This window comes from Macrotis lagotis, chromosome 4, assembly GCF_037893015.1.
Source record: "Macrotis lagotis isolate mMagLag1 chromosome 4, bilby.v1.9.chrom.fasta, whole genome shotgun sequence".
NCBI classification, from domain to species: domain Eukaryota; kingdom Metazoa; phylum Chordata; class Mammalia; order Peramelemorphia; family Peramelidae; genus Macrotis; species Macrotis lagotis.
This window is the reverse complement of record NC_133661.1, coordinates 256,665,328-256,685,550: the sequence shown is the minus strand read 5'-3', so window position 1 is coordinate 256,685,550 and position 20,223 is coordinate 256,665,328. Positions and strand designations below refer to the sequence as shown.

The 20,223-nt window shown below is 38.7% G+C and overlaps 1 protein-coding gene across 1 annotated transcript in view; it reads left to right on the top strand.

The window, feature by feature from the left end:
• SYNJ2BP (synaptojanin 2 binding protein) overlaps positions 1-19,342 on the top strand; it is a 46,377-nt gene extending 27,035 nt beyond the window's left edge. The window contains exons 2-4 of the mRNA XM_074235847.1: positions 5-141; positions 13,441-13,536; positions 16,384-19,342. Of these exons, the coding sequence (XP_074091948.1) occupies positions 5-141; positions 13,441-13,536; positions 16,384-16,524 (374 nt within the window). The 3' untranslated portion in view covers positions 16,525-19,342. The remainder of the gene's footprint in view (positions 1-4; positions 142-13,440; positions 13,537-16,383) is intronic.
• The last annotated feature ends 881 nt before the right edge of the window (positions 19,343-20,223 follow it).

Below are 20,223 nucleotides of genomic sequence, written 5' to 3'. Positions count from 1 at the left end.
TCAGGGCTGGGCTTCAACATCGTCGGAGGGACAGATCAACAATATGTATCCAATGACACTGGCATCTACGTCAGCCGAATCAAAGAGGATGGGGCTGCGGCCCAGGATGGGCGGCTCCAGGAGGGTGATAAGATCCTCTCGGTGAGAACTGGTTTTCACCTTCTTCACAGTCTTCTGTCTCCTAAGTCTTACACCCTATCCCCTTCTTTGGAAAGATTCTTGCTGCTGGAAACATATCATAGAACTGACTTTAAGAGTCCTTGAGATTATCTAGTTTAACCATCATCTCCAGATAAGTAAGGTAGTGTCTTTTAATTTGATTTTTTAATTTTTTGAAAAAATTTTCTAAGGCAAAGAGAGTTTAAAGTGACTTGCCCATTGGTCACACAGCTAATAAGCAAGGTATATTAAGGGAGTTTAGATAAAGAGTTTCCACCAAAATGGCAAAGAATCCAGGACTCTGGCCTCATAAGTACAGTTTCTTTTGCCCTTAAACTGCTTCCCTTTTAGTAGTTGAGATCTCAGTGAATCAATCCTACTTTGATATTTGCCTCCTAATCATTGGATTTGTGTCTGAACTGAGGCCCTTTCTTTGGAGTCATGTCATTTTTTCATGGGCAGAACCTATTTTGTAGGATCCCAACTATAATACTGTGGAATGCAAAAATAGGATATGTAAGTGGCAGCTAGGTGGTGCAGTAGATACAGCACTGGCCCTGGAGTCAGGAGGACTTGAGTTCAAATCCAGTCTCAGACACTTAATAATTACCTACCTGTGTGACCTTGGGCAGGTCACTTAACCCCATTTTCTTGTGAATCCCCCCCCCAATAGAACATGTAGAATAGTTGGTAAGAATTTTGTAGTTAGCATGGAGCCTGAAAACGTTAATAATGAGGCTTAAAGAAATCAGACTATCAGTAAGTGTGAATTTTCATAACTACTGAAAACAAAACAAAGCATTGGCCCTTCTTTAAGCTACTCATGGTCATTGCTCTGCTATTTGTGTATACAAATATATGTGTATGTATTTGTATATTTATGCATGTGTATCAGTCTGTATGCTGAGATACCCACACACACACACATATGGGAGAGCTGAAGAAACTAGCTTTTGTATTTTCTTTCTCTTTGTTTTCTGATTGTTTTGAGGACAGATAATTATCAATATACATCTGATAGGGAAAGTGGACATGGTAAGGATGTTGGTAGTTTAGCTGTAAGGGTAGCTAGGTGGCTCAGGAAATGAGAGTGCTGATTCTGGAGTCAGAAGGACCTAAGTTGAAATCTGGCCTCAGACACTCACTAGCTTTATAACCTTTGACAAACTTAATCCTGTTTGCCTCAGTTTTCTTATCTGTAAAATGAGCTGAAGAAGAAAATGGCAAGCCACTCAAGTTTCTTTGCCTTAGCAAAACCCCCGAATATGAGTCATGAAGAGATGGACATGACTAATTGACTAAAATCTACAAGGATAGGTCATAAGACTAATTCTAAAGTCCTGAAGTGGTCTAAATAGGAATTTGGAATGGGTAATGTTAATTTCTTTAATGACAAGAGCCTTCAGTTCATAATATCAGAAATCTAGAAGTGGAAGGGGGACTCAAAGTTATTTAGTCCTACCCCTTAATTACAGAGGAGGCTAAATGATTGGCCCAGACATATCACTTTTATTTCTAGAAAAAGCAATGGGACAGTGTTTTGAAATACTAAAAAGAATCCCTGCAAGAGGTTGGATTGGAGAGGCCATGGATTGAAAGTAGTATGAAAGACCTAACAGAAATAATGAACAACATAGAGAATCGTAGATGTTGAGAACTTTGACTTGGTGGCAATTTTCTTTTCATTCACTCCTGATATTTTATTTCATTAGTGATTAATAAGTATCAAGATTCCAACAGGCAGTGTGATAAGGTAGGTTCACTCTTGGGATCAGGAAGATCTGAATTCATGTTCTGATTCTGACAAAGGCTAATTGAGTGACTGGGGGCAAGATACTCTTCCTCAGTGTTTCAGGCAAATCTCTGACTAAGTTACTGTTTGTATTAGGAGAGAGAGGCATAACATCATGTATTCCCTACACTCATGAAATTACCAGTCTGGAATCTTCTACCCCCCCAATAAACAAAACATCACAACTTTACTCCCTTCCATGGGCACCTCTTGTGACATTGGTATTAAAGGAGGGTCAAGAGTGGGACTCCATCTTTGCCTCTTTCAGTGTCCAAGTCGCAATCGTCAAAGTTGACTCACATGATTCTTAATGTCTTTTTGAAGAGGCTGATGCTTCAGTTTGTCTCTGTGTCTGATTCTCTGTCTTCAGGGCAGAAACTTATTTTGCTTTGGGCCTTTGACTAAGGCAGCTCTTACACTAGACTTCAGGTGACTGGTGTCCTTATTTTTCTCTTGCCTCCCCTGTCCCAGTGACTCAATATTTAACTTCTTGACAATGCCTGTAGAGACACAAATGTTGGGTTTCTCAGAGTATCTTGGAGAAGGTATGTAAATAGAGATAACACTGCAAAGCTTTTTTTTTTTTAATTTTTACTAGGCAGTGGGGTTAAGTGGCTTGCCCAAGGCCACACAGCTAATTGTCTGAGGTCAGATTTGAACTCAGGTACTCCTGACTCTAGGGCCGGTACTTTATCCACTGCAACACCTAGCTGCCCCTGCAAAGCTCTTTCAAAGAAGCCTGCTAGTATGTTGCCAGTCAGTCAACAAATATTTGTTAAGTGCTTCCCAGGTGTCAGGCACCAAGTTAGGCCCTTGAGTGCCTGACTCATAGTCATTTCATCCAAAATGACTTCCCTCGTAACTAGAGTATGGCAACTGATATTCCCTCAAATACTCCAACTTTTTAATTCCTCAGTCTGTTCAGTTCTCATGATCTACACCTTCACTCCACTTCAGCCCTACCTCGAAATGTTCCTACTCATGGTTTTACTATCAGTCATAATTGTTCCACTTCTTTGTTAGTGAATTCTGAAATTCCTTTTATCATGACTATCATTCCATCTTGCCCTATAATTGTGGCTCCTTACTCTGTTCAGTTCTTCCAGACCTCAGTTCTTTCCCAAGTTATCACTATTTTGTTATCACTGACTCTGTTTTTTTCCCTTCCTGATTTTGATGGATCCCTTAGTGAATTGCTTAAACTCTATAGAATCCTCTATACCTGGTCTCCTATCTCCTTGTCCTTTTATCAGCCATGTTTTTTTGAATCCCAACTTGGATCACTCCTACCTTCTGCCTTCTTTGCTTTTATTCACAAGCTGCTGAGCAAAGCATGAAAATAAAAAAAATGAAACTATCTTCCTGGATTGATTACACATTTTTATATAATCTCAACCTGGGTCCTTACTGCAAACAATTCAGTTCTTGATATTGCTGGATCAACCTTCCTACTCAGTTCCCTGTTCTATTCACCTGAGTGCCTTTTTCAGAGCTTTGCCTTCCCCCTTCATTTTTCATAGCATCATCTCTTTCCATACTCTCAGCTGAGGACTAGAAAATAGAGGCCATGCTGAGATCTCTTCCTCCTTTCCTTAACTCATAGTATTCAGATGTCTTCTTTCCACTAACTCCTCTTTCACCTCTGTCTCACATGAATTATCTTTTGTCAAGATAAACCATTGTACATACACAATTGATCCCATACCATTTTCCAGGTGACCCTCTCTGTCATCCCTCTTCTTTCACTAGCTTGTAGTTTCTCTGTATCTATTGACTCCTTCTTTACTGCCTACAGATCTCCCCATGTCTCTGATATCTTAAAAAAACTCTCACTTGATCCTTGTTCCAACACTACCCTTACTCTACCAATAATCCTCTATCTTTCCTCTTCATGACAATTTTCTTTGACAAAGCTATTTTATACTTAAGTATTTCTTTGTCCTTTCCTCTCCATTGATTCTAAACCCTTGGCAGTCCAGGTTCATCATTCAATTGAAACTACCCTCTGGAAAGTTCTCAGTGAGCTAGTTGACAAATTTAGTGGCCTGTTCTCAGTCCTTTTGGATTTCCCTGTTCTCTGTTCATTGGCTTCCTTAATTTGAAGAGCTCTGTCCTTTTTCACTCCAATAGACTGTTTTGTGAGGGGTTGTTTTTTATTTTTGTTTTTTGATTTTTGCAAGGCATTGGGGTTAAATGATTTACACAAGGTCACACAACTAAGTAAGTATTAATGACTGAGGCTGGATTTGTGAACTCAGGTCTTCCTGACTCCAGCTGACTCTTTTAAAAAAAATTTTTATTTTGAGAAATTATTTTTTAATGTGTTTTGGAGCTTCTGATATTTTTAAAACTTGACATACAGTTATGGGCTTCCAGTAAGATAATCTTGAAGTGATTACCTGAAGTCCTGTAGACTTTTGCCTCCTCCATTTTCCCCAAGTGATGTGTACCTCTTAGTTTCAATTACATGTAAAGATAATATTTAATAAGACTTTGAGTTCCAAATTTTTCTCTCTCCCTCTCTCTCAACTCCCCCACAAGACAGCAAGCAATCTTATATAGGTTATGCATGTGCAATTATCTTTAACATGTTTCTACATTAAGTCATATTCTGGAAGAAGAATTGGATAGCATTTTTCATCATGAGTCTTTTGGAATTGTCTTGGATCACTGTATGCAGAGGAAAGCTAAGTCATTTATAGGTATCATCATACAATGTTACTGATACTGAGTACAATGTTTTCCTGTTCTGCTCACTTTACCCAGCATCAGTTTTTTTTTTAGTTGTTTTTTTGCAAGGCAATGGGGTTAAGTGGCTTGCCCAAGGCCACACAGCTAGGTAATTATTAAGTGTCTTAGGCCAGATTTGAACTCAGGTACTCCTGACTCCAGGGCCGGTGCTCTATCCACTGCACCACCTAGCCACCCCCCCCAGCATCAGTTCTTATAAGTCTTTCCAGTTTTTCTGAAATCCGCCTGCTCATCATATCTTCTAACACAGTAGTATTCTATGACATTTATGTATGTATATATATGACATTCATATATAACTTGTTCAGCCATTCCCTAATCAATGGGTATCACTTCAATTTTCAATTTTTTTTACCATCACTAAAAGAGCTGCTATAAACATTTATGTACATTTAGGTCTTTCCCCCTTTTTTTATGATCTCTTTGGAATATAGACTTTAGTAGTGATATTGCTGGATCAAAGAGTATGCAGGGTTTTATAGTCTTTTGAATGTACTTCTAAATTGTTCTTCAGAAATGATTGGATAAGTTCACAAAGAATAATGAATATTTAAAAAATTTTTATTATGCAGTTACTACTCCCCAAAACCTCCTCCCTCTCAAAGAAATGATCCTTTTTGATGGGGAAACATTGCTTTCTTGTGAACTTTTCAGATTATGTCTAATTCTTTTAAGAAGATTAAAGCCTTGTTATATTTGAAAACTCTAAACATAAATACATTTTTACCAACGGGGAAAATAGTGCTTTATTTAAAAAACATGTCAAGGACTAGAAGCCATAAGAAAGAATTTGGAACTCTTTAACAACAGCAATAATGATGGTGTGATGATGAAAACAATTGATATTTATGTGGTAGGTTAAAGTTTTTAAGGAACTTTGTATATTTTATCTCATTTGAGGCCTCACAACAGCCTGGTGAGAAAGGTCCTACACTATTATAATTCCCCATTTGGCAAATTAGAAAAATTGAAACTCAGAGAAGTTGAGTGATTTGCCCATAGTCACCCAACCAGTAAATGTCAAGAGGCAAAATTCAAGTAGTCTTAACTCTAAGTCTAGGAGTCCATTCATTATGACATTCTGTTGTCTTTCAGTTCTGTAACATTTAGGAAGATTGTGAAATCTCTTCCTCTCTCTCTGTAAGCTTTAACAAATACTAGATTCTTAGCTTCTTAGGATAGGTTACCTTTGGCCTTGCCAGAAGGACTGAGTGATTCACAGACCTTTATGTGATCTCCATTTATTTTATCAGTTGAAATGTGGTGATTGAACTTTGATCATTGGTAGTTATTACATTTTAACATAATGTTTTGCCTAATAATATTACATAGGGACCAGGTCATTAGTCTGCTCAATTTCATAATGTTTTACAGCATTACTCCAAGGTTATGGAATATAGTGAAATGTGGTCAAGTAACAAAAGTAAGTACTCTGAAGTACCCATTGTCTGCAGAAACCAAAGGTATCTACTTAACTTAGAAATTAAGGGGTGGCTAAGTGGTGCAGTGGATAAGAGCACTGGCCCTGGAGTCAGGAGTACCTGAGTTCAAATTTGTCTCAGACACTTAATAATTACCTAGCTATGTGGACTTGGGCAAGCCACTTAACCCCATTGCCTTGCCAAAAAAAAAAAAAAAACCTAAAAAATATTAAAAGGGGCCAGTACAATCATTTATGTACACATCTGCAAAGGAGAAACTGATTCACAAATAAGAAAAACTGCATCAATAGCCAATAAAAATTCTATTCATTAGAATATAGCAAACCCTCCTAGAATTTTTTTCACTCTTGCCCTTACATTTGATGAAAAGAATTTAAAGAGTAAGAAAATTGTGGTACTCAAGGCATTAAATAAAAATAAGACTTCTGATATTTATGATCTGAAGTCAGTACAAATCCATGGTCAGAATATTCCTATTTTATCTTCTTTATCTACTGAGAAAATGAAGAGAGTTCATATTTAGAATGAATGACAAGCCTAAGATATTAAAGAGGTTTGGTTATTTTCCTTGTACTATGCTTACTAAGACATGAAAGGGGAAAACAACCAGAGTTGAAACAAAATATGCTCTATATTTAACTCATTGATCAATCAGAACACCATTTTGTATCTTTTATTTGAGAAAATTCACCATGATAGAAGGTTACTATGAATTCAGCATTAATTTTATTGAATTGACATTTTGTTAATCAAAAAAGCATTTGGAAAAATATGATATATATGGGACATATTTATTCATCCTATTTACAGAAGATATGGTTGCTAAAGTATCAAATATGAATTCATTAATCCCTTGAAATAATAACCCTTTCACAGATCCAAAGCCCACTTTTTAGCAGTTTCTGTTCTGGAACATTCTATTAGTGTTATTCTTTAAAAACAATGCTATAAGAAATATATTACACTGTAAACATTTTAAGATTGAACATTTCTTTAATGTAATATTACAGTGTTTGCATTTGCATGATAAATATGGTGAACATATAAATCTCATTCATTCTCCCCAAGTCTGCCAAGTGTCTGTTCAGTACAACTTAGATTTTATTTATTTATTTTGAAATTTACAATTTTTTTTCTCTAATCTTGATTCCCTAATCCCACCCCCCACAAAAGGCAGTCTGTTAGTCTTTACATTGTTTCCATGGTACACATTGATTTAAGGGGAATGTAATGAGAGAGAAATCATTTCGGTACAATTTATAGAACTTGTTGGTGTGGAGTATAGAAATAATTAAAGACATGATTTCTACATTTAAAGAATTTAGAAAATACTAGAGATAGTCATAAACAGGAGTATCTGTGACACAAATTATAAGTGGATAAGAAATGGCATGTACAATGGAAATTGTGCTGGATTGGAATTAAGAAGACCTGGTTGCTTTTGCCACCTACTGATTAGTTGTGTGACTTTAGATAATTTATTCAGTGTTTCCTCAACTGTAAAATTTGGGTTTGATCTGGATGATCTCTCAGGTTCCATCCATCTCTCAATCAGTGATCCCATGAAAAGCATGGAGAGAGAGATTATTTCTATCCAGGAAGATTTTATCTAGATGGTGTCAGTTGAGCTTAGTTTTAAAAAATATGTGGATCATCAATAGTGACAAATTTAAGGAGAAAGAGCTTTTTAAATACAGGGAATGATAAAATAAAGACAGATAAAGAACTGTTAGATGTATTTAGTAGATGGTCAATAATCCATTTGGTGAGAGTTTAGAGTAGATGAAGAAAAGTTGTGTAAAATAATACTGGATTAGAACCCAGAAGTGTGTGTGGGATTGGGAGTGGGGTCAGGATGGAAAGTGAATGGGAAGGGGCTAAAGATCAGGCCTTAGTTGCCAGTTTAATAAACACTTTCTATTAAACTGTTAAAAGTATGTGTAAAAGAATATGTGAACTCAATGACTGCAGTGGTTGCCTGGAAAGACTTTAATAGAAGAAGAGAGCTTCAAAAAAGAAAGGGGCAGAGCCAAGATGGCAACGGGAGAAGAGCCTCTCCTAGGTGTTCTCTCCATAATATTTCAAAAATCTTAAATTTTTGAGAGACAGAACCCACAGAAAGATCCAATGAGGCAATTCTCCAGACCAAGGTAACCTGGAAAATAGTGGAAAAACTCCACTCCATGGGGTTAGAGAGTCAGAATGAAGAAACTTCAACCTCCAGGAAAGAGCCCCAGGGTGCTTGGGAGCCATGGCTCCCACAGCAGAAGTAGTTTCCTGACCTGCACCCCGGGGAGCACTGGGCACAACTTGGAGGATCAGCTGGGGGACCTCTGCCAGAGTGAACACACGAAGCCCAGGCCCTCAGGGCACTCAGTGCAGTAGCAGCCAAGATCCAGGAAATGGAAGCAGGTGTGGAGCTGGCAAGCAGGAGCCTCTAGGCAACTGAGTCTCACATGCTCAGCACACGGAAGGTAGGAGAAGGAGACTTCTGAGGTCTGTCCTCTGTACCTGGAACAATACTCAGGCTCTGACCACATTCAGATCCTGATTGCAGTCTAGGCCCCCCATAGAACAGTGCACCGCCCCCCCCCCCCACTGTGGCAGAGGGTGCGCTTATGGTCATTCACAGACCAGGAAAGCAGTTAGAGCTTCACACACTGAGATCCTTTTCGAGGTGGGGTCCCAATAATACTGAAAAGCTCAGGAAGCACCCCAAAACCAGGCACAGGCTGGAGAAATAAGTAAGCTTAAAAATGAGGGACACTTGAGAAATACTTTATGATCCCAAGAAGGATCAAAATGCTCAACAAACTTCTGCATCTAAAGACTCCAAGAAACATGGAAGTTGGACTCAGGCTATGACAGAGCTCAAAAAAGATTTTGAAAATCAAGTAAGGAGGGGCAGCTAGGTGATGCAGTGGAAAGAGCACTGGCCCTGGATTTAGAAGTACCTGAGTTCAAATCTAGCCTCAGACACTTAATAATTACCTAGCTGTGTGGCCTTGGGCAAGCCACTTAACTCCACTGCCTTGTAAAAATCTAAAAAAACAACAACCCCCCCCCAAAAAAAAGAAAAGAAAATCAAGTAAGGGAGATAGAAGACAAATTGGGAAAAAAATGAGAGATGCAGGAAAAACATGAAAAAGAAGTCAGCAGCTTAGTCAAGGAGATCCAAAAAAATGCTGAAGAAAATAACATGTTAACCAGCATAGGTCAAATGGATAAAATAAAAGTTCAAAAAGTTATTGAGGAGAAGAATGCTTTAAAAAGCACAATTGGCCAGATGGAAAAGGAGATAAGAAAGCTCCCTGAGGAAAACAAATCCTTCAGATGTAGAATGGAGCTGAGGGAAGCTGATGACTTTACCAGAAGTCAAGACACAATACTTCAAAAGAATGAAAAATTAGAAGAAAATGTGAAACATCTCATTGAAAAAACAACTGATCTGGAAAACAAATTCAGGAAAGATATTTTAAAAATTATTGAGATACCTGAAAGTCATGATCAGGAAAAGAGCCTTGACCTCATTTTTAAAGAATTCCTGCAGGAAAATTGCCCTGATATCCTAGAAGCAGAGGGCAAAATAGAAATGGAGAGAATCCACCAATCTCCCCTAGAAAGAGATCCAAAAAAAAAAACAAACCCAGAAATATTATAGCCAAGTTCCAGAACTCTCAAGTCAAAGAGAAAATACTACAAGCAGCTAGAAGGACATAATTTAGATATCATGGAGCTGCAGTCAGGATCACACAGGACTTAGCAGCAACTACATTGGAATATAATATTCCGGAAGGCAAAAGAGCTTGGAATGCAACCGAGAATCAATGACCTAGCAAAACTATATGTCCTCTTCCAGGGAAAAGGATGGACTTTCAATGAACCAGGGGAATTTCAAATGTTCCTATTTAAATGGCTAGAGTTGAACAGAAAGTTTGATCTTCAAATACAGGACTCAGGTGAAGCATAGAGAGTGGAGCAGAAGGGTAAATTTTGAGGGACTTAATGATGATGAACTATATGCATTCCTGCATAGAAAAATGATACTGATAATACTCATAAGAACCTTCTCATTTAATAGATCAGGTAGAAGAAGCTTTTATAGATGAAGCACAGGAGAGAGCTGAATTTGAAGATATAATATATTGTAAACATGGAGTCAATGGCTAAAAGGGAAATGTACTGGGAGTAAGAGGAAAGGAAAGGTGGAATAGGCTATGATATTTTGTATAAAAGATATATATTATAATGAGCTTTTGCAATGATATGAAAGTACTCTGTACTTTCTTATCAGAAATGACCCAGAGAGGAAACAGCATACACACTCAATAGGGTATAGACATCTAGAGTAAAAAGGAGAGAGAAGGGAAAGGGGGAGGGGGGTGAGGGTAATAGAGAAGAGGGTAGATCATAGGAGAGAACAGTCAGATATAACATATTTTCTTTTTTACTTCTTGCAAGGGGCTGGGATTGGGTGGCCTGTCCAAGACCCCGGGGCCAGGTGGTTGCTAGGTCTCGGGCAGTAGGTGGGCTCAGGGCCTCTTGGCCCCAGAGCCAGTGATCAGTCCACTGCGCCATTCAGCTATCCTACGGCACATTTTAGAAGAGGGACAGAGTGAATGGAGAGAGAAAATTTATGGTAATGTGAAGGTATGGATTGAGAGAATTACAATCAGCAGCAGCAATAGTGAAAAAATTTGTCAGTAACTTTTGTGATGGACTTATCATAAAGAATGTGATCCACCTGAGACAGAGCTGATGGTATCAGAACACAGACTGAAACACATTTTTTTCTCTTTCTTTTACTTTATTTCTCATGAGGGTCTATATTTTTTTGGGGGAGGGGGTATTATGTTCACTCTTAAACAAGAATGTTTTAGTAATGTATAAAAAAATCAGTTGTGTAAAAATTAAAAAAAAGAAATAAGTAATGGACTAGTGGATTAGAATAGGTACAAAAGAAACAGTAATAAATGACTCTAGTAGCCTATTGTTTGACAAACCGAAAGTGCTAGTTTCTGGGATAAGAACTGCTGGGAAAACTGGAAACTAGTATGGAAAAAACTATGCATGGACCTTTATCTCATAGCATATACTAAAATCAGCTCAAAATGGGTACAGGATTTAGACATAAAAAAATACTATAAGCAAATTAGAAGATCAAGGACTAGTTTACCTGTCAGAGCTCTGAAAAGAGGAGCAGTTTATGACTTAGGAATAGTTGGAGAACATTACCAAAAACCAACTAGATGATTTCGATTATATTAAATTAAAAAGCTTTTGCATACATTCTCCTTACTTTTTAAAAAAATTTTAACAGTTTTCTTTTCCATCATTGTTATTTCCTAATCATTGCCCTCCTCTGTACTCTTCTGCCCTCTAGTCCCCAAAAAAGAACCCTCTTATAACAAATATAGTTAGACAAAGGAAATCCAGACATTGGCTATTACTGAAAATGTTTGTCTCATTTGGCACACAGCCCAATCCCTCTCAACTGAGAAGCAATAGGCATGCTTTATCATTATTAGTCCTTTGATTTTACCATGGAGTACTGCATTGACCAGAGTTCTAAAATGTTTAATTTTTGTTTTCCTTTAGATTATTTGGGCCATGATATGAACAGTTCTGTTTACTTTTGTCTGCATCATTTCATATCAGTTTTCCTAAGTTTTTCTGAATTCTACATATTTGTCATGTTTTACTGTATAGTACTATTACATTATTATCAGAATACCACAGTTTGTTGAGTCATTTTGTACTTGTTGGGCTTACACTTCTGGTTACTAACACCTATAGAAAGTACAACTGAATATTTTGTATCTGTGAGAACTTTCCCTCTATCTTGGGATCTATGTTTGGCATTGGTATTATTGGTAGCACTGGTTTTTCTACTGTAGGGCACCACATCTTGATGGCTGGAATAAAGCATCCACATATTACTGCAATTCACAGTAGTCCTGAAGATGTGTAAAACTGTATGTGAGGTGAAGAAAACTTGATCAATAAGGTGGATCAGTGAAAGTATCATGGAGGAGGATAAAATTTAATATGAATGGGAATTCTGCAGGAGAAGAGGGAAAAGGAAGGCATAGTGAAAAAGCATGGAGGCAGGAGGAACCACAAAAAGATAGAGGGTAGTCCATTTGACAGGAGCATAGAATGCAAGAAGGGTAGTAACAGACTGCAGAGTTAAGTAAGGGTGAAAAGATTGGGCAGTGCCTAATCATGGAGGCATGAATGTATGAAAACGTGAGTGCAATCTCTACTTAGAATACTGTAGGGAACCACTGAAAATTTTTGAATGGAGGAGACAAGTTCTTAGGTAGCCTTTACTCTGTACTCATTTCTTACCTTCCTTATGTTGAACCCAAGAAGTGAGACAGAGACCAGAATTTGATAAGTTTGGAGATCTTTTATTTCCCGGGGACTGCCTGGGGATGAAGCATACCCAAATCAGACAGTACCTGAGTGGTCAGGGGACAGGGCCAGCAGGATACAGAAGCAAAGACAGCGGTTAGATATATTGTCTTGTTGTACTAATACAAACATGTGTAAACATATGGCTCAGTATAGCTAGGGGGTTAGACAGAGTAGGAAAAGGGTCAAGGTCTTTGTGTTATTTCTGAACATATTTCCTGAGACAGAGGGAGTCACATATTCATGGGCTTCCCACAAGTTTGAGGGAGTGAAATTTACTATCATATGGTTCCAGCTGCATCTGGGGAAGGGGAGGCAGTCTTGGAATTTAACAGATACAGCAAGATAATTAGGTTAACAAGTGTGCTTTGTAAATCTTAGTCAAAATTATGGTATATCTGTGACCCCCAGGGTCAAGAGCTTTGGTCCTATCGGACTATTTTCAGACCCAAAGGCACCCAGCCAAAGTTATATTTCTGAGGAGTTTCTTGGGACCCAGGAGGGTGTCAAGGACTCCTTCCATACAGGGATCACACAAATATTGATACTGCAAATTTATGGAATATCTGTGACCCCTAGGGTCAAGCATTTGGGTCCTGTCTGGTTATTTTCAAACCCAAAGGCGCCTATCCAAATTTATATTTCTAAGGAGTTTCTCAGGGCCCAGAAGGATGTCAGGGACCCCTTTCTATACAGGAATTTCACAAACATTGATATTGTACTTCACTTATAGCCTCTAATTTGTGAGTTAGTCATAGAATTTGCTTTTTAGGAATTTGTAATTTTAGGACCCATCATAGACCCATTCTACATAGCATGTAGATTTACTGGAGCTTTGCTTCTAATTCTTTTATTCTTTTTCCTTACTCTTTTTGGTAGGTGAATGGTCAAGACTTGAAGAATTTACTGCATCAAGATGCTGTGGATCTCTTCCGAAATGCCGGTTATGCCGTGTCACTCAAAGTGCAGCATAGGGTGGGCATCCCCTCTGTCTGTGTTTGGAGCTAGTCTTCATGTAGCAGGCTTTTGAGGATACATGTGAATTACATGGACTCAGTCTCAACTTTACTTCTCTTGCTATCTTCCATGGATGGTTGGGGGGAAGTGCAAGAGGAGGAGGGTTTTTGTTGTGCCTTGCAGGAATTTCAATTCCTTTCCTTAATGTGCAGTCTGTAATTTATGATTTTGCTTAATGTGTCATTTGGTACAGAAGTTCCAGTTGTTTATATTCAGCCACATTTAAAACCTCTCCCAACATTTAGCCATAGTGAACAACTCCTGAAAGTCATCTCAAAGATAATGTGACTTTAATGAGACTAATTTCAGGGATTAGACCCTCATGAGTAATGAAGTTGGAAGCCAGATTGTCAAGAATTGAAAATTTAGAATCATTGATTTAGAACTAGAAGGGACCTTTAAGGCCCCTTTCAGTTGTTCAGTTGTTTATAGTTATATATCTGACTTTTGTGACCTCAATTGAAGTCTTTTTTGGCCAAGATACTGGAGTGGTGTGCTATTTCTTTCTTCATATCATTTTACAGATGAGGAACTTGAGCCAAACAGGGTTAAATGACTTGCCCAGGGTCACTCAGCTAGGAAGTATCTGAGATTAGATTCCTCTGGAAGAAGAGTCTTCCAGACTTCAAGTCTGATATTTTATCCACTGTGCCTAAGTGAAGTTCTATCTTATTTTATAGATGAGAACACTCAAGATATGAGAGATTACGTGATTTGCCTAGTATTACAGAGCCAGGAAGTGAAGGAAAGAGTGTCTGAACTCAGATCTTTTTCATTTCAATACTCTTATCCTAGCATGGTGCCTGGCTTACATAAGAGCTTAATAAATGCTTGATTATTGATTGTGAAGTGAGTGAGAAAAGAAGTAGAGACTCTGAATATAGACATATTTTCCTAGGAATTTTTTGGAGAAAGGGAGGAGAGATATAGGTGATAGATTGAGGGATCACCTCCAGTGATGATTTTCTCAGAATGGGAGAACCTTGGACCAGTTTGTAGGCCTCTGGGAAGGAACCAATAGATAGAGATAAAGATTAGAAAGAGAGAGGAGAAGATTGTGGAGGCAATCTGCTGGAGAAGACAGGAGGGAATGGGATCTCTACAGGGATTGACCTTGACAAAGAGAAGGTCATCTCTTCATCAGAGCCTAGAGGAGGAGAGAATGAGAGATGTTTTTATGGGATTTAGGCATACAGAAGAGTCTCTGTCCAGAGGAGTCTATTTTCTCAGTTAGATATGAGGCACTGTCCTTGGCAGAGAGGGTAGAAAAAAAAGCAATGGCTGTAGAAAATTTGAGAGGAGGTTTGAACTAGCCTTTGTAGAGAGTACGATAAAGATTCAGCTAGGGAAGAAGTAAAAAGATTATTTTGTGAAGGGCCACCTGAGATGACTTACATTTGTTTTGGATCAGGTTGACTCAATTACATGATTTCCTTCAGTTTTGTGAATAAGAAAAAATGGATGAGATAGGTTGTAGGACAATCCAAAGTTGGCATTTGAGAATTCATCTAAGAATGGGGACAAGGGATTTAAGAGTGGATGATATATAGAGTTAAATTTATTAGCAATAGAATCAAGATTGGTAAAAGAAGAAATTGTGTTTAAATCAGTTTTATGGCTTGGAAGATTTTTGAAGGATAGAGGGTTTGGAATTCCCAGTGAGGGTGTAATAGATTTTTTTTTTTAGGTTTTTGCAAGGCAAATGGGGTTAAGTGGCTTGCCCAAGGCCACACAGCTAGGTAATTATTAAGTGTCTAAGACCAGATTTGAACCCAGGTACTCCTGACTCCAAGGCCGGTGCTTTATCCACTGTGCCACTTAGCCGCCCCGAGGGTGTAATAGATTTAGGAGGCATATAGCATAGGGAGATAGGAAATAATAAGTAGGAGATTATGATTTGATGCATGGATTGTAGAGGCATTGATCAATTGAAATGAAAGACTTGGGGGTGGTGATGAGATCAGAGATGTGACCAGCTGTCTGTTATTGAAGTGAAAGGGCCAGGTCATGGCAAGTTGAGGAACTGGGATGTTTGAGTGTTAGAGCAACAATGACCTGTATGTTGAAATCCTCTAGTATAAGAGTAAGTAGGGAGGAGAGGAAGTCTCTGACCCAGGTACTGGACTCTTTGAAAAAGGAGAGAGAATAACTTGAGAGACAAAAATAACTGCTACTAAATATCTACTATTGTATTTCTTTTGCAAGATATATATCTTATATGTCTTACAAAACATTCAGTTATAGAAGAAAGTACTTATAAGTATTATTTAGTAGAGGACACTTAGGATTTGTCTGTTTTTATATTTTATTCTCCATTTTGCCTGCATCATACTGATTTTTTCCTTGCATATAACTAGATTTCTCAATTCAAGGGATGAAGAGTTTAGGCAATAAAAGGCTAAATACTTGATTCCCAAGGAGAGAGAGAGAGCCATCTGGGAATTGGCCACTTTCACATATAGGCACAGTGTGCAGCTCCTTCTGCCCTCTGCTTCAAGTAGTCTTTCAGAATGAGCTCTCTCACAGAGCCTCAGGTTCTCTGAATACCTTACACACTTAATGCCTCTCATGAGGGACCCAAGCTCCTCCAGTATTCAGCAAAGCCAATATAGAGTCTTCCCCACTAAACCTTGCCCTGTGCTTCTCTCTTTTGAGGGCTATAGCACAAACAACATTGAATAGTTATTATTCTTCCCTACTATCTTTGTCTGATGGTGCCTAGGCTTCATGGTCATGTCTTTGTTGCATGGTGGTGTTTCTGAAACTCTGATTAATGAGAAATTAATATTCTTCTTTCTCTTCTAGGTCCAGGTGCAGAATGGGCCCTTGGGTCATCGAGGAGAAGGGGAACCAAGTGGCATCCCTGTTACCATGGTGCTGGTGCCATTGTTTGCTGTTGCCATGGGAGCAGCCTGGGCCATTATGAGATATCGGCAGCGGCTGTGATAAAAATTTGTTTCCTTCCAGTGCACCCCAATGAAGATCTCACTTTTTCCATTCTCTGTCTACCCTTCTATCCACTTATGTACAGAGCCACCACATGATTTAAAGGGAACGAATGAACTATTCTGTTCTGGACTGATGCTGGAAAGGGCTTGTCCAATCACTGAAAAGGTGTCATTGTTCTGATGAGGGGTGGAGGAAAGTGGGAAATTGTTGGCAAGCTGAAGGAGAGAGGTACCAGGTATGGGAGAGATGTAAATTTCACCAGTGTAACCTCTGGCTTGTCCCCTCCCAGTAAGATCCTGCCTACCTAGTCACCCTGGATGATACCTTTTCTCTTACCTGGCCTGTTTCAAGGCCGGTTGTGTGAGTTTAGTCAAAGAGAAGGGGTTTTCCTTTATTGGTTTTACTTGGGAACTCTTGTGGTCCTCACTTTCTTCCTAACTATAAACCTAGGTGCCTACACTAAACAAAGGAGAATGAGGGGGCCATTTTTACCATTGAAAAATGTGATAGTAAATGCCTTATGGAGAATTAAAGAGACAAAGATACTTTCTGGTTTCTAGGGCTTGCATTTAATTGAAGATGTCAATATAGTCCTACACAGTGAGAAAACAGTATGAAAGGGACTTGGGTTGAGGGAGGGAGGAAGCTGAAGAAATTGCAAGAGATTTCTCAGGGAAAATATTTTCTCCCATGATAGCCATGTGGGAGAGTCCTTCATATGCCCCTCCCCCACCCCCATTTAAATAGATACTTAAAATCTTGGCAAAAATGAAGTCCAAGATACTACATTTTGCAATTTATAAAACATTTAGTTTTTCCTCCCCCCCCCCCCCAGAACACCTCTAACTCTCATGCACCCTTCCTTATCTTCCCCAACCTCCTTTTCCCTTAGTACTTTGTCTCTCACTTTCTCCATACCCCCTAACTGTGAGAAACCTCTGCCCTAAATTTCTGTGTTTTGAGACCAGGCCCCTGAATGTCCAGAGCCTGCTTGCTGCATGTTTGCCTGTTTAGAGACTACCCTGAACCCAGTTGATGGCCTCATGAATAATGAGCTAAAAAAGGAGATAAAGTTTTGTTTGGTCAGAAATCACCAGGATGATTTTGGGCATAATTCCTCAGAACAGACATGCTTGTAGGCAGTGAAGGGGAATTCTCCTTGGGTCCCTTCTCTCTTCCCTCCTTTATCTGAGATATTATTTGCATGTACTGAGTAAAAACACAGTACTTGATTCAGTTTCCCATTCTCCATCAATATTCAGTTCCAGGGTTCCATGTTATCACTATAGCTAGTACATCCAACTATTCAATTTGAAGGGTTAACTTGATTGAGTGCTGGACTTTTAAAAATTAATCTTTTCATAATATGATCTCCTCTGAGAGAAAGTTATCTGAGTAGGTAGGTTAATTGTGTTAGATGTGTTCTAATGTCCACCAATCATACTACTGGGAGCCACAGAAAGATATTTGAAGTCAGCAGGGAATTGATTTCCTTTAATGCACAAATATTAAGACCCATGGCTATGACAAAACTATTCAGCTTGGTTATAGCTCTCCTTCAGGCCACCTACAACCCTGCCCCTCAGAGGGGAACTTATGTGAAGGACAGTACAAACATCACAGAAAGGGTGAGGAGGAGAACCAAGGTAAGGTCCAAAACAAAGTGGATGCAGTGAAACAGACTTCCTGTATGGGTACAATGATGGATTCAGGATTTGATCAGTATTTGTAGTTCCTCTGAATGAATTCATTTTCATCCCCTCATCTTATTTTGTGGTTTTTCTCTGTTTTCCTACCCATCTCTCTACCCATCTCTCTATTTGCTACTGTTAATACTATCTCCAGGGTGCCAATTGTTCCCTCTCAGTCTTTCCATCTATATGTGTCTCATTTTCTCTACCTGCCCAGTTCTCTTCCTTCCCTTTCTGTTAATATATGCCTTCAATAATTTTTCTATATTGTGTCTCCCACATGGAATACATTAGTATTCCCATGACTGTTTTATACCTACCCTGCATCTTTCTGTCACTCTTTGTATTATTTGTTAATTCTTCTGAAAGAAGAAATATTCCTTGTGAATGTTAAGCAGATGGACCTTATGGCTTTGAACCTTTGGTCCTCTAGAAAGGCCAACTCAGTTTTCCAGATGTGATTTTATCTAATCTCATCTTCTCAGTATGGGATTCAGTTCATTTTCTGTTTTTCAGGCTTGCCCAAGATATGCATATTGATTTCCATTCAGCTGTTTGTGACAGACTGGGCAATATGCCTTTTTATTCCACTCTTTTTTCTCAGTGGGGATGGTCAGGCCAGTCTCCTTCATCTTGCTGTGAAGGTGTTGTAGTGTTTTGAGGGCTCACTATAATTGGTGGAGTGCAAATAATTGCATTCTAATATTATTTTTAAATATATATTTAATGCCAGAAAATTCTGTTCTGTTAGGTATTTTTTATTGTAATAAATGGCCTGTGCATCTCTTAAGACTAAAATCTTCTGGTAGGTGCATAGGGAATGTTATTTTTTCAAACCCTGCCTGGGGTGCAGAGATGGCTTTGTCCTAACTTTGCAAAGAAGCATGTTTCTGCCTATAAGAATCTTGTTCTAGCTTCAGAAAGTGAGACAGACACAGGAAAAAATTACCAGGGAGAGGCAGTAAGTGACAAGAGCCAATGAATGGTAAAACATAATCCTTGTATACTGTTGGGTATTGTATACTTTTATAGCAATTATCTCACTTTATCCTTGTATCCCCAGTATCTAGGCACTGTCTGGAATGTGGTAAGCACCTAATAAAGGCTTGTTGATTGATTTAGAAGTTTCAGCAGAGGGGAGTGGTCACTGGTTTGGGGAACTTCTGGAACTGAGACTTAAAGGCTGGGTAGGAGTTAGGAAAAGAATAAGAAAGGAAATGTGGGAAACAGCAAAAGTGTAGTTAAAGAGGTCTGACATGCAAGATAGGCTTGTAATTTGAAGGCATGAATGTAAAGCTTTTATTAAGCACATATCCATGTGCCAATCGCTATACTAGGAACTAGGGATTCAGGTATAAAAACAAGATAATACCTACCCTCAAGGGGTTTATATTCTAGTTGGGGGAGACAACTGTTCAAGGAAGAGTGTTCAGGTTTGGGAAGTCATAGAGATGGTGAGTGGAGCTGGACAGGGAATTGCTTGACACCTTTCCAGAAGCAATAGTAATACTGATTTGATTAATGTTCTCAAAGTGAAAAGGTTGAAATTTTGGTATTGGTAGGGATGGGAAATGCTCCTGGTGGCAGAATAAGCAGTAAGAGGACTGATGGTGAAGAATCATTTTTAGAGAAATGACATGCCAATACCTATGACAGGAAAACTGGCACATGTGCTCATCATTTCATATCAAGTATTGAACCTTTACTATGTTCAAGAGAAGCAATATTTCATGGTCAGTGAATTGTTGGACCAGATTTAGATCTGTGTTCAGATTGGATCACTTATTGTGGTTATGGTCAAGTTTTCTTTGTAGCTCAGGTAACATAAAGAATGTATTTCTGGGAGATAGCTGGATTGCAATCCAAGAGTTCCCACACTGAGGAAATCACAGATCCTTGATGTATTTATTGCCTGGTTTTGTATTGTGCAAGGTCACAGGAGCTGCTCTCACAGTGCTTCTAGTCTAGTTAGTGAGAATAAAGATAACCCCTGGGAAGTTAGTAG